The 14,348-nt window shown below is 45.7% G+C and overlaps 1 protein-coding gene across 1 annotated transcript; it reads right to left on the bottom strand.

The window, feature by feature from the left end:
* Positions 1-243: 243 nt before the first annotated feature.
* Positions 244-12,581, bottom strand: SQSTM1 (sequestosome 1). Its single transcript, XM_006898116.1, has 8 exons — positions 12,377-12,581; positions 10,634-10,729; positions 9,928-10,157; positions 9,691-9,832; positions 7,761-7,841; positions 2,923-3,137; positions 2,439-2,634; positions 244-401 (listed from the first exon to the last, which is right to left on the bottom strand). Exons 1-8 carry the CDS (start codon positions 12,579-12,581, stop codon positions 244-246), a joined length of 1,323 nt encoding a protein of 440 aa, XP_006898178.1.
* Positions 12,582-14,348: the final 1,767 nt, after the last annotated feature.

Below are 14,348 nucleotides of genomic sequence, written 5' to 3'. Positions count from 1 at the left end.
AAGCACATGGAGGGATGCTGGTTTCATTTCTCAAACATCAAACTGAAAACAGCCAAGTTCTCAAACATACCATACCTGGAATTCTTGCCTCATGTCACCTGTTCTACTGTCCTAACTAGCTTCCCTAACCCCCAGATTCTGGAAGAATGCAGAGAAATTGGACCTTACAGAGGCCCTGCTATTCTATACTAGTTCAACACAACTAAGACAAAAAGAGGGTACAGGCTATGTGAGCAAACACTGTCACAATGGCGGTGGGTGCTTTGCATACTGGATGGTGTCCAGAGCAGCTCCAATGTCGTAATTCTTGGTCTGCAGGAGCCTGGTAAGCCAGCCACCTTCATCAGAGAAACCCATGGACAGCATCTGAGAGAGGGACTCAATCAGCCGGGGGTCAGCTTCTGCAAAAGAGTCAGACACCCATGACGAAAAGCTACCATGGAACCCAGCATGTGCCAACTCCAACAGCCTCTCATCTTCTCACCAGCAAGAACCCAGTGCCTAGCGGCTCAGATCCTCCATGTGTGCCCTCTAACCCTCACAACAGGGACCCCTCATGCAGGGATTTCTGTAAGGGGCCAGAGAGCTAAAACTTTGAGGCTATATGTTCTCTATTACAACTAAATATTTGACTCAGCAATTGTAGCACAAAAGTCTAGACAATATTTAAAAACAAAATGAGCATGGCTGAGCTCTAATAATTTGTGGACACTGAAATTTGAATTATGTATCATTTTCATATATAATGATATTCTTGCTTTTTTTTCCAAACATTAGCTTTTCAGTAAGTGCTCCAGGTTATCTTCACTTTCTAAGCAAGACTGTCATCTGCATCTCTCAGGGTGGTTGTCTTCCAATCCTTATAACAACATTCTTCATCATATAGTCTAGGTTCTCAGATTATTTGCTCAGCAAACAGACTGGATAGATACAATAAAAGGATATTTTTTTCTATAATTTTGTTAATTTTCATAAACATTTACAGAGATTTTGGGTTTCCATTCATTCATTGTTGCACTATTCTCTCTACCCTCCTCCCAGTTTGTTCTTGTCCAAATGCCACAGTGCTTGTCAAAGCCAGTTCTGATTAATCTTCTTTGTCAGTGTGTCCTTTGCCATTCCCTATCACTCCTCCCTGAGAGAGACTTCACCCTGAGTCATAAGGAAAAGGGGATGGCGTATTCTCTTAGCTACTTCCTGAATAAAAGGATATTATCCTGACACTTTTCTCTGATTTTAAACCATACAATGACTACTTCTTGCTCTATGTATAGATTCTACTATACACATGAACCCTAACAGGGTTCTGGGCTTCCTATTCTTCTCAATGTTACCCATGTGTTGTTATGATCCACATAGTCTAATACCTTTGCACAGTCAATAAAACAAGGAAAAATCTTTTTGGTATTTTCTGCTTTCAGCCAAGGTCCATCTGACACCACCTCATTCCATGTCTTCTGAACACAGCTTGAAATTAGGGCAGTTCTTTGTCCATGGTTTTAATTGCCTTCAGCTAGATATCTTTGCTTATATTTTAATCTGGCAATTATCTTCAGCAAGAGAACATTTTTTTTCACTTGAATTTTTTTTAAGTGTATATTTGGTATTACCAGGTTTGAACATATTCTCTTTTTTTATGAGAACCTATTTATTTATTTTTAAAATTGTGTGTGTGTGTGTGTGTGTGTGTGTGTACCATCAAATTGGATCTGACTGGTATAGGAGGAGACTGCTCCTTCTCCTCCAACAGAGCATCTAGTGGATTCAAACCACTTACCTCTGGGATTGCAGTGCAGCTTCTTAACACTAGGCCACCAGAGCTCCCTGAGAACCATTTTTTAATTAACTTCAGCAAGATACTTGTATGTGATTATCAATGATGTTCAATAATTTCCACATTCTGTTGATTTTCTTTGCAATGGGGATAAATATGGATCTTTTCCAATCAATTAACCAAATACCTATATAATATTTATTGACAAAAATAAGTGTGCCCATGTGTTTGCTGAAACACTTTAGCTGGTTTGGTATTCTGTCCATTTCTAGAGCCTTACTTTTTTTCAAATGCCTTCAGTGCAACTTGGGTTTTTTTCAGTACCATTGGTTATGAAGTGACTTGATTGTCAAGTTTTGATCATAACATATCATGACTTGATATGTTCATCATTTTTTCCTTTCACTTTTTGCTTCTTTACATTGTAGAGCAAATTTTAGAGTCTCTTCTAACTTCCATTTTGGTCTTTTCATTTACCGTATAGTTTTAAGTGACCAGAATTCTACTTTCTTCATTTGTGATCTCCCAACTTATCTAGTCTTCAGTCATTAGTGTTTAAGGCATCATCTATTCTTGAGATGGTATCTAAATTGAGGTCCTATTTTTTGGCTCGTGAACAAGAACTGCTCTGAAAAGGAGAAAGCATAAATGTTTAAAGACTTGCCTGGTGGAAGATGTGGGTACAATGCTGCTTCCTTTAGGCCTGTGGGACCATCCTGGGAAGGGTCCAGCGAGCTTGGTCCTTCAGATTCTGGCATCTGTAGAGACTGGAGCTCACCAGTAGATGGATCAACTTCTTTTGAGGACAAATGTGTCCAGTCATCATCCCCTCCTGAACAGTTATCAGACTCCATCTGTTCCTGGAACAAAACTCATTATGAGCATATAAGGAACATGAGCTATAGGCAGAGCCAGATCATAGCACAAAATTCCGGGGAGTGATAGCTGCGGGGCTGGGAGCAGTGGGTTGGCCAGAAGATATGAGCACAGTCAGCAGCTGCTGCCAACGTCAAGAATATTCTTCTGTATAAACGGAAGCAGAAGGCTCAGAGAATAACTTAAAAACCCCAAAACAGCCTTTTAGCGCCAATGAGTGAAGGTGGCTGAGAGGTGCTATGGGCAGAAAATGCCCAGAAGATTTGGCTTACCTCAGATTGTCCCACAGACTCCAAGGCAATCTTTTTCATTTGCTCTGTCAGAGACTGTGCTGTGCCATCCTCGTTGCCCTCTGGTTTGCTGGGGACAGAAGAGGAGCTGCTTGGCTGTGGGCAGTTCTTTTCCTCTGTGCTGGAACTCTCTGTAGAAGCAGGTGTCAGGCGACTTCTCTTCCCTCCATGTTCCACATCAATATCAACTTCAATGCCTGGAAAGGACAAAAACCTACTAAGTCCTTCACAGAGGGGATTGCAAAAAAAATCAAAGTTAATCCCTCATAGAGCTGGGGACTGCAGGAGAACAGATCTCTTTCAGGTCCCATCCTTATGAAAGGAGTAAGGATATGAGGACACAGACACTGGCAATGTCACATGGCCATTATGGGACGAGGATAAGTCTTATAAACTCAAGAGCTAGAATGCAAATGTATGGTCATTTTTGATCTTCAAGGTCTCCCAACATCCTGACCTAAAAACTCTGATTTATTACTTGGCTTTTAAAAACCTTTTCCTGGGGAGCTCTGGTGGCCTAGTGGCAAGAAGCTGCACTGCAATCCCAGAGGAACACGGTTCAAATCCACCAGACGCTCTGCCGGAGAAGGAGGCGCAATATCCTCCTGTACCAGTCAGATCTGATTTGACGGTACACGCACACAAAATTAAAAAAAAATAATAAAATAAAAACCTTTTCCTGCTATGTCCATCATATTAGACCTTTCCTTCCTTGAACTTAGCTAGCACCCACAATCAGCTTGAGCAGAAAGTCTGCAGACAGATCTTGTTTCTGCTACCCTTGACTAGGAGGCTACTCAGCCTTATGATTTCTGTTCCACAAGCCTTCAGAGTGCTCCAAGGGAGATTCAACCCAACCCACAACCAGGCATGAACAAGAGAGGCCATCCAAGGAGCCAGCTCTGTCCCAAAGTGTCAGCCAGGAAGGTAGAAGAAAAGACCTGGTGATGGGAAGAGTCATCAGCAGGCAGCAGGAAGTGAAGAGTAATAGCAGAGTCTGAGCATCTGGAAATGGAGAGCAGTGGAGTAGATAATGAGCCCAGAGAGGGGACTCAAGTCCAGATATCCGAGCTATATCTCCCTGTGCCTACAGGAAGCAAACAGAGCCTATGAGCAGGAGTATGTGTGTCAGAAGACTTGTGAAGGCTGTAAGACACCCAGTTTGTTGTGGCAGGGACTGGGGACTCAGCCACCCTGGTTCACTAAGGGCTGCAAGGGCAGCAAACCAGACCCTTAAACAAGGTGGCAGCCAAATACTCGGGACTAAATAACTCAGCCAGGGTTTCCTTGACTGAAACTACATGAAGCATTTGGCTTATATGTCGGGACCTTTTGATATGAAAAACAAAAACACTAGAATTCTGCCTCAAAAGGCAAACAAAATGGATCAAGATGGATGGGAGGTTGTGAGGCAGAATCCAGCCCAAATCCCATATTTGTAAAGGGACAGTGGACAGAACCAGTGCCTGGTTTTTAAAATTAATTTTCACTTAAAGACTATATAGCTACAGCATAGAGTCAAATACTTCCAAAAGGCTTAGAGTAAAATACGGCAATTCCCTATATATCCCAGTCCACTCCTCAAAGACAACTTCTAGCTCAACTGCTCTTTCATAAATGCCCAATTACATCTATCGATGGCTCATTCTAAGGGAGTTCTGGTGGTACAGTCTGTAGGGGTTGCACTGCTAACCTTAAGGGAGTGGTTCTCTGGTAGTTCGAATCCACCAACAAGAATCCTCGGAAGAAAAATGGGCCCTCTCCTCTCATGCGATATATAGCCTCCAAAAACCCAGTGGAGGGTCAGCTATAAGTTGATTCCAATTTGACAGCAGTGAGTCTCACTCTAGAGTGGTATTTGTCCTCTCAAATGCAGAAACTCAAATTTGTTTAACATTCAGCATTCAGTACTGCTCTTTGCTGGGACTTTGTTTCAGTTTATGGTTTTCTTTTTCTAGTATTAATGATGCGCTCTTGGCAAGGCACTAGGACAAGGCTGACTGTAGGGTAGAGCACCATCGGCATCCCATCTGCAGGCTGACTAGGGACCTGGTCAGCACTAGGGAGTGCAGATGTCAGAGTCCTCCTGAGCAGGAATTTCCAATCTGCTGCCTGGCCCCATTGGTCAGACCCCCTTCATGCCCAGCTCTAGTCTGGTGCCTCATCCAATCCTCTTCTAATCCCTATGGGCAAAGTTTCCCTGGGTCAGGTGCTCCAGGAATTAAACTGTTCTCTTGCAAGGGCTCATTAGGCTGTGTGGGGGACCTGTGATCTCAAAGTGATCACTTGTGGAGGTTTTCAACTAGACACCTTGTACCTGACCCCTGTCACTCCCACCTCACCTTTCCTGGCACCTATGCCTCTCTCAATGCCTGAGCAGACTCCAGTCCCTCACCAGTGTTCCCTGTGCAGACACACGGGCTTCTGATGCTACCATTCTTGGTTACCATTTGTAGCCATTTCTTATCTTTCAAAACTTGGTGAGCTCTTACACCATTCATGCCTTTCTGTTTCATCTTTACTGTCTGTTATATTAGTGAATTTGGGGGAAGAAACAAAGACAAATGCAGGCTTAACTATAAGTACTGATATTTGCCATAAGTTATTTTTCCCCATATTTTCTTCCAATTTTTCATTATTAAAATATTCAAGAAAGTAAAAAAGTTGAAGGAATAGTATAGTAAACACATGTATTTGTTTAGTCCTTTTAAGTGATGTGACTCTCTACAAACAGGATCAAAGATTATAGAACTAGGAGCTCTCCAATTTGATGACCAGTCTTTGTGGCTTACCAGACTTGTGTATATATTTACCCAGAACACCATGATACTGAAGGACCCTGCTGCTTTACATCTTAAATGCCAGAAACTATGGCCTCTGAGCAAAGACTCAGCTTTCCACCTCAAGTGGAATCACTTAGCTGGTTCTTCCAACACCTACCAAAGAGCTGTGGCTCTTTAATTCACTTGACTCACTCCCACACCATCTCCTGGGAGGATAGTGCTGACTCAGTCCTCTTTGGGCCCCTCCTCTAAAAAAAGTTCCTGATAGGCCATTAATTCCTCATAAGAAAAACAAATACCCATCACTTTACCAACAGAATTTAAGCAGTTCCTCAAAAAAATCTCAGTGGAAATTACTCAGCCATCTTTGACTCAAAATCCCTGTGTTTTGTAGCGAGCCAAGGTCCTCCTCCTCATTTAACTTCATCTAAACCCCAAGAGACCTCTGAGCACTTCTAAAATTATTCCCATACGTCTTGAGTAGGGAATTCACATCAGTTCTCAAATACTCCACAGGTACAGATGGCTCCAGGGAGACATCCAATGTGATACAAGATCATGTTGGAAGCCTACAGAGAATCCAGGACTACCCCGAAACAGTCAAGAAGGGTAGGACCTTAAAAACTTGGGTTGTGATTTCCCAGAACGTGGTGTTCTTTGTAGTGAAATAATTAGTTTTTAAAATTCTTATTACTAAAGTTTCCATACACCAAAAAGGCAGACCAAAATACTGTCAGGGAAGCTCTGTCAGGCCTAAGAAGGACTATTCTACTGACTTCCACAGATGAGTTTCCCATGGCTGTTAGCAGGATGACCACGCCTCAGACTTTTACTTTATCTTCAAGGTTAGCTGGTGTGTAGACAGAACTTATCTCCCAAATACAATCATGTGTTTCTGTTTTATCCTTTTGGAAAAGCATTACGCTTATCTTTTCCTATACTGTCAAGAGCCTTTAGTGGTACAGAAACCAAGTGTAGTATGAGCTGTTTCATCTTAGCAGCAATGTTGCTGCTGCTTCAAAGGCATGCCCTTAGAAAACAAACCAGCCAAAGAGGCATGTTCTGGGGCAAAATCGCTAGGAGTAGGAGTGGTCGAAGTTGGAGATAGTAATCCTGTAAACCAGAGTAGGTGGTGGGTACCATATTCTTGCAAACGTGTGAGTTTTGAACAGGTTGAATACTTCCACTATAGGCAGAAAGATATACTCTTTTTCCTAGGATTTACCATATTCTCAAAGAAGTCTTCTTCATTAGCGGATTTTTTATTTTTTTTTTTAATTTTCTGTGTGCTGTTGAATCGGATCTGACTGGCACAAAAGGAGATTGTCCCTCCTCTGGCAGAGCATCTGGTGAATTCGAACCACAGCCTTCGGGATTGCACTACAGCTTCTTGCCACTAGGCCACCAGTACTCCCTTCATTAGCTGATTCTTAATGTTATAAAACCTAGCCCTATGGCACCCACTTTCAGGCTATCAAATAAGCAGATGCTTTCTAAAGTGACAGGAGTGAGCCCCAGGGCTGCCCTTAGGTCAGGCCACACCACAAAGGGGGGGGCACTGAATTACTGTGATGGTAGCCTCCCTCCACCATTCCCCTTACTCCTTTGCAAAAGGCCAGGACCAGGCAACACTTAAGAAAGGTTTAAAGTTTATAAAAAGGGAGAAATAAATGGCACCTCAGATAAATATTTACCCAAGTCTTTGAGAGATCCCAAGGCTCACCTTAGAGGAAAATGCAAATTGTGCTACAAAAGGGCATTCAAAAGTTGACAACTGGGTATTTTTACCAAAGACTGGTAACCTTCCCTATTAAGAATGTCCCATCTATGCTCCTTCTTGGATAAGTCTCACGAGTTTGTCAGAGTTGTGAAGCTGGAGTTGTCTCTGATCTAGTACTTGACTGAGGCAAGATATATTCAACAGTTTCCAGATCACATGAGTTACCATCCCTCCACAGAGTATCAGTGGTGAAAGGCCATATTCACATTAAGTTAACAAAACGCTCAACTGTTATAAAATGATGATAGTGCACTTACCCAGAGGGCTGAGCGCAGCTGCCACACTTTCCCCTACATTCTTCAGGAAGCTGACATTTGGATCCTCTGAGGGACCAGAGGCTTTGAATTTTAAAAGTAAAAATAAAGGTATGTCATTCAAACCATTTTTCAATGATTCTGATGCCTATTCAGAGTCTTGTCATCTTCCTCCCAAGGTCCCTATCACCCAGACAGGCTATGCATTCCAGCTGATGCCTCATCATGGCAGCCCATATACTGACCACCTGGCACCTATGAGGCCACATGGTTCTACTACATCCTCCAAACTACTTCTTCGTCTGTGGCCCTGGTGCTTGGTAACCCAGTAGGACTCAGGATATATGTAAATACTGGTCATTCTTGAAATCTGTTCTTTTTAAAAAATGAAACATATTGCCACCTTTTCCCAAAGAATGAAATGAAACAAAATACATATTGGGATTAATTAAATCAAGATAAAATCAGAACCCAACACAGTAAACTACAAGCTATGTATAAATTTAACTTTGGAAGTTTGGTGTGTGTCCCCCAACCCTGCCCAAGGAACAGAAAGGCCTTTATTTTGTGGTCTGTGGAGGACGCCAAGTGGCCACATATGGAGGGCAAAATGGTGCAGACAAGTTCCTTTTTATATGGGGTTTTAGGGAGGACCAGCAGCCAGGAAATTAAAAGATGAACTGCATTAGGAAAGTCTGCTGTCAGGGACCTCTCCAAAGTACAGAAGAGCAACAATGCCAGTCTGAAGACTAAGGTGTGACTGATACAGGCCATGGTCTTTGCAATTACTTGCTATGCATCAGAAAGCTGGAAAATGACTAGGGTTGACAGAAGGAGAATTGATGCCTTTGAGCTGTGGTGTTGGAAAGGAGTGTTAAATATACCATGGACTGCTAGGAGAACAAACAAGTTCATACTGGAGAGGGTGAAGTCAGGCTGATCCTTGGAGGCAAGGATTCTGAAGCTTCATCAGACATACTTTGGATGTGTTGCAAGTTGGGATCAGTCATTGGAGAGGGATGTCATACTTGGGAAGGTGGAGAGATAGGGCAGTAGAAGAAGATCCTCGATGAGATGGGATGATTCAGTTACTGGTGTAATGCAGGTAGGTGTGTCAGAGACAATAAGATTGGAACAGGGTAGAGGAGGGTTTAGGGCTATTGTACATAGGGTAGCTATGAGTCTAAAAGCACATACCATAACAGGGAAGATGAGTGCATCCACTTCCTAACAACATACCTCCAGAAACTATGAACTTTGATAAAGGCTTTAGGCCTTTTATTCATAGGGTTGCTATGAGTTGGCAATCAACAATAACAGGGAAGATGGTATTTTGCTAGGAATTTGGGGCTTAACTTGGGTGTGAGCTTTTGTGATCAGGCTTAGTTTGGTCCTGGTTTGGTCAGCCTTAGACATTATGAGGTTTCTTCAAGGAGTGATCAGGCATGGAGGCAACTGTAACATTCTTCCTTCATTCCAGGCCTTAAAGGAATATGATGATTAGGGGTGGAGTTAAGCTACTTCCTGCTACTTTGGGAGTTTTTCTTTTATTCAGAGAAGACAGGTTCTGGATTTCTTGAAAGCTGACAAAAGAACAGAGTCCTTTGATGCTCCAAGGACTTGATGGCCTTATGGCCTGAATTCAGGGTACCTAGACAGGCCACTTGGTGACTGCTGGGAGGGGTGCACTAGTAGATTTAGACAATCCTTGCTACCCCTCACTTTTCTCACTTATAAAATGAGTAAAGATCCCTACTGTAGGGCTACTGTAAGGATTAAATGACAGAAGTGCTGTGAAAGCACTCAACCCTTCATGGACTTAGACTAGCTGTGTGCATGTGGAAGTCCTGGGTTAACAGCACTGGGGAATACAAATAGTCTTCCAGCTTGACTGACCTTCGCCAACATGGGATAGGCTGCATGTAAGCCTCACCTGATTCAGCTGCTGAACTGGGACGAGCATCCCCTGCTCGAGGAGGCCGAGGGCTCCAGTTGCCTGGTGGGCCAATTTCCCAGCCAGGCCACCCAAAGTGCCCATGTTTCAGCTTCCGGAGCCAGCGGCTATGAGAAAAGCTCTGGGAAGAGTAAACAGAGGAACAGGGTAGCACAAGGTCAGGGGGTTCCTGCCACCCCAGCAGTCTCCCGAGGTCTGCACGGAAGCTCTACTCACCTCAGAGAGGTGCCCAAAGGGACTAGGGAAGGCCAGCTTGCTGTGCTCCTTGTGCATGCCCTTCCCCTCACAGGCAGCACACAGGTCATAGTCTGGGCAGACACTGCACTTGTATCGGGTTCCCACCACAGGACCATTGCAACCATCACAGATCACATTGGGGTGTACCATGCTTCGGGGTACATCCTGAGCACATGGGGGGCGGTGTTCCCGCCGGCACTCCTTTTTCTCTGCAGGTAGGATGGAGAGAACCCTTCAGGTGAAGTCTCCAAAGTCCTGCCCTCCATCACCATTTCAGAGTTGTCACTATGTTCATCCCCATGCACATACCAAATCCACATAGAATTGAGCTGTTCAGGTGACAGCAACAAAGCAATCAGAGAACCTACTAGGAAATGCCCAATTCTTGTTCCTGAAAACCAGGCTGAGGAACAGTAAGGAACTGTGTTGGCATATTTTGGCCTTGATCCTCATTAAAACAAACCCTGCACCACAGCCCCAAAACTACCCCAAGGCCCATGGCACTTGGTCCAGGCACAATTAAGAATAAACCCAGAGACCCTTCACACCTCATTCTCCAAACGTTGAATATAGATTCTTTCTAATGGTAAATTCAGAATTTATCATGCCTCTGCAGTAAATAACCCTCAAATCCTATTATTTTCTCAGCATGGAGCCCCTTACCGGCACCCAGAGTCGCACTTACCTTTTATGTAAATACGGAAAATGTCATCCTTCACATAGGACATTGCCATTGTCAGCTCCTCATCACTGGAAAATGCAACCAGATCTCCATCCTCATCTAGACGAGATAAAAGGCAGCAAATAAGTACAGAGGGCTTCTGGTAGGATATGAATTGTTTAAATGGGCAGAAGTATGTGTTGCAGGGACATGTCAGGAACTATCAACTGGAATGCCCATGTGAGCTAGGGGAAACAGGATGAAAGGCATTATTGCCTAAATATTCTGACATGGTTCAGAAAGGATGTAGGTTCACATGGTTTTAAGCCACCATCATGCAGGGAAACCCACATCATCCATCTACAGCAAGAGACTAGGATGGCCACCAGATCACAACATTCAAAGCCAGGTGCTGTGCCAAAACGTGGGAGTCACCCTCAAGTGTATTATAATACAATATAGACTGCTTTTGTGTACTATTGCATCATCTTATGACTCCACACTTTTGAAAATAGTGAAACAAGTGAAAGGAGGCAGTTACCAGAAAATGGAAAATATTTCCATTTATTCAAGGTTGAGAAGATGCAAAGCAATAAAGGCAGAAAGTCGAGTATTAGTAGTTTAAAGATAGATGTAATTGGAGAGAGGGGAAGGGTAACAGCTAAAAAACATGAATGAGGTGATGAAGTTTCATTTTAGGTGTTAAAAAATGTTCTAAAACTGTGGAGATGGTTGCACAGTTACGCTAAAAATCAGTGAGTTTATAAAACTGTGTAATGAGTAAAATGCATGGCTGAGCTAGTTCTGTGATAACACCACAGAGGTACTCACTTCCTTCCAACTATCAGCTACTAAGATCAAAAGGACTGCATTTACCCAGAAATAAAATTTAGAAGTCAGGAAGGGGTAAAATAGAAGGATTGACAATAACGCGAATCACAGGGAAGAAACTGGAAGAGGTTCCCAAATGGAAAAGCTATGGTAGCCACCCCCGCCGCTGCGCTGGGGAGGCCCGGGCACCCCCCTCCCAGGGGCCCGCCCCGGCCCCGCCTCCTCCGCAGACACAACCACCTCAGCCCCACCCCCAGCAGCAACCCTAGGAGTTCAGGCCCCCAAAGGCCCTCCAGCCTCCTACAGACGCGCCCCACTCCGAGAGCTGACGTCGGTCCTCACCTGCTACGGGCCTTCGGTGGTGGGGTCCCCACGTCTCCTCAGGGCAGCTGTCTCGAATAACTGCCCAAACCCCTCTTTTGTTTACCTGCGTCACACCTGCCCCTCCCCGCCCCCGTGCCCCTTCCTCCAGGTCTGCTCCTCCTCAGTTCGATTCTTGAGGTGCAGGACAGGGACCCACCCGGGACAAGCTGCCCCCGACTCCACCGTCGAAAGGTGTCCGTGTAACCAGAGTGCCCACCGCCCGCGGGGAGGCGAGAGGACGCCCCGAGCGGTCCTGCCAAGTTCTACAGCATCAGCGAGGGGGAGTACGGGGGATCCAACGCCTTTAGGCCTGAAACCCTCCTGTCCGGCAGACCCTGGCCCCAGAAAGGCCATCGCTGACCAGCTGAGACTGAGCAAGAACCCACTCCTAGTTCCCAATCCTGCCATTTCCCAAACTGTGGACCCGCCACAGACCCGGGCCCACTCGGCACCCCGCCCTCACCCCATTAGATGTGGATCTGAAGGCCTGGCAGCTGCCCCTCCCCTCGTCCCACGGGGCAGGCCCTCAGGAGGCCGCTGGCCTGCGTCACTGCGGCCGCCGGCCTTGCTCACCGCGGTAATGCGCCTGGAAGCCGCCGGGCCGCAGAGCGGGGAACAGGGCGGCCACCCGGCTCAGCAGTCGCTCGCAGGGCCCGGGTCCAGCCGCGGCCTCGGCTTCCGCTTCGGGCTCTGGGCTGACGCAGAAGCTGAAGCGGCGGATCTCGCGTGTCGAGTCCTCTTTACCCAGAAGGTAGGCCTTGACAGTGAGCGAAGCCATCCTGAAACGACGAAGTAGCTCAGGCCAAACTGCACCGCACTGGCCTCGGGTGCGCGTCCTTTATAGGAACCGCGAAGAGAAGCCCCGCCCCGCCCGGCCGCCTGGGGGCGGGGTCTCCTCCCCAGTCTCCGTCCCCACGGCCCAGCCGCCGTGCGCGCGAGCCCCCCTGCCCGGGCCCTGCTCGAGTTTCCACACCTTGTCTATTACCACCATCCTAGGATCCCCCGTCATTGAAAGACCCTCATCTCACTGTTCCAGTGTAGCAGGAACCGCAAGACGCCTGCCCTAGCAATCTAACATCTATCTAAGCTGGTCTCTGGTTTTTGTTTTAGAGCAAGGGTCAGGCCTCTCAGGCCTGGGCCCCGCTGTGACTCAGCAAAATAGAAGCTTGATGCCAGAAGATGACTAGGCAATCCAGTGGGTAATACTGGCCACAATAAGTAGCCCTTCCAAGGGATAGTACCATGAACCCTGCCAAGTTTAGAAATCCCCCAGGTCATTCATGGCAATCAGTCTCCTGAATATAACAGACCTCAGCATCCATGACCCACAAGAGGAGATCCCAGATTAATGGGTGAGGGGAATGGGTTAAGGGGTTGTAGAAGAATACAGGGCTGAAGGCTAGGGAGAGCACAGAGACCCCTGCTTGCTGGACGGCCAGCTAAGACTTCCTCTAACATAAAAACCCTTCAAACTCAATTCCTGTCATGACAGAACTAAATCATAGCTGACCTTCATAGCAGGGTTTTGTTGTTGTTGTTGTTGTTGTTGTTGTTGTTTTTTATTATTATTATTTTTATTAATTTAGTTTATTTTTCATTTCCATGAACATCTACAGAGATTTTGGAATTCCATTCATTCATTGTTGCACCCTTCTCCCCGCACAAACCCCTCCCCCCTCCCCCCATAGCAGGTTTTTGAGAGGCTGTAAGTTGTACAAGAAGAGACTGCCCATCTTTCTCCTGCAGAGCTGTTGGTGGATTTGAACCACCACGGAAGGACCACCTTTGGGTTAGCACCACCTCTCCCCAGAGCTGCTATTATTTTGTGCCATGAGTTGGACTCCCACTGGATGCCTAGGTCTCTCAATTCAATAGGTAAAGCCCAAGAATCTATGGTCATAACCTGTTGGTATCATGTATCATGGACAGTGGGACAGATCAACCACCCTCAAGCTATAAGCTAAGAAATACCGCTTTATGTGACCAAAGTGATGTATTGAGAGACCCGAGGAAGCACCTCTCAGCAGATCCCAGGGAGAGCCTTGGAAGGAACTGGGCAGGAAGGGTAATGTCACCCTATTTGTACCCAGATAGAGTCCCATGAGTGAAAGGTCCAACCTGCTAAGTCAACTGTATGCTTTTCTCACAGTAGGTTTTGTGGGAGTAAGAGGCCTAGGTAAAGAAGAGAACAAAGGAAAACTGGCTCAAGTCACAGGTAATCAGGAATGGAGGTGATATGAAGTGCAGGAGAAAGCAAGGGTCTTTCTGTAAGGGTGGCTGTTCGCTAAGGGCTGTAGACTGCATGAGGACCTTTCCAAAAGCCTGTCACCTCTCCCCAGAGCTGCTGTTATTTTGTGCCATGACTTGGAATCTATTCACAGCTAAACCTCCGGTGGGTTTTCAGAAGCTCTAAATACACGAGAGGAGATTGCCCTTGTTTCTCCCTCAGAATGGCTGGGGGATTCAGCACCCTGCTTCACAGTTGTCAGCGCAAGTCCTTCCCCACAAGGTTCCTCAGAGCGGCCAAATGGAAAGAACAGTTCCC

Source organism: Elephantulus edwardii, unplaced genomic scaffold, assembly GCF_000299155.1.
Source record: "Elephantulus edwardii isolate Elephantulus edwardi_28Jun2011 unplaced genomic scaffold, EleEdw1.0 scaffold00221, whole genome shotgun sequence".
NCBI classification, from domain to species: Eukaryota; Metazoa; Chordata; class Mammalia; order Macroscelidea; family Macroscelididae; genus Elephantulus; species Elephantulus edwardii.
Note: the sequence above shows the minus strand (reverse complement) of the source record. Positions and strands in the feature narration are given on the sequence as shown.

Coding starts and splice junctions, on each gene's coding strand:
- SQSTM1 (XM_006898116.1), bottom strand. CDS start 12,581: ATGGCTTCGCTCACTGTCAAGGCCTACCTTCTGGGTAAAGAGGACTCG. Junction 9,833..9,927: donor CCTTTGGGCACCTCTCTGAG/GTGAGTAGAGCT, acceptor TACTCTTCCCAG/AGCTTTTCTCATAGCCGCTG. Junction 2,635..2,922: donor AGTCTGTGGGACAATCTGAG/GTAAGCCAAATC, acceptor GTTTTGTTCCAG/GAACAGATGGAGTCTGATAA.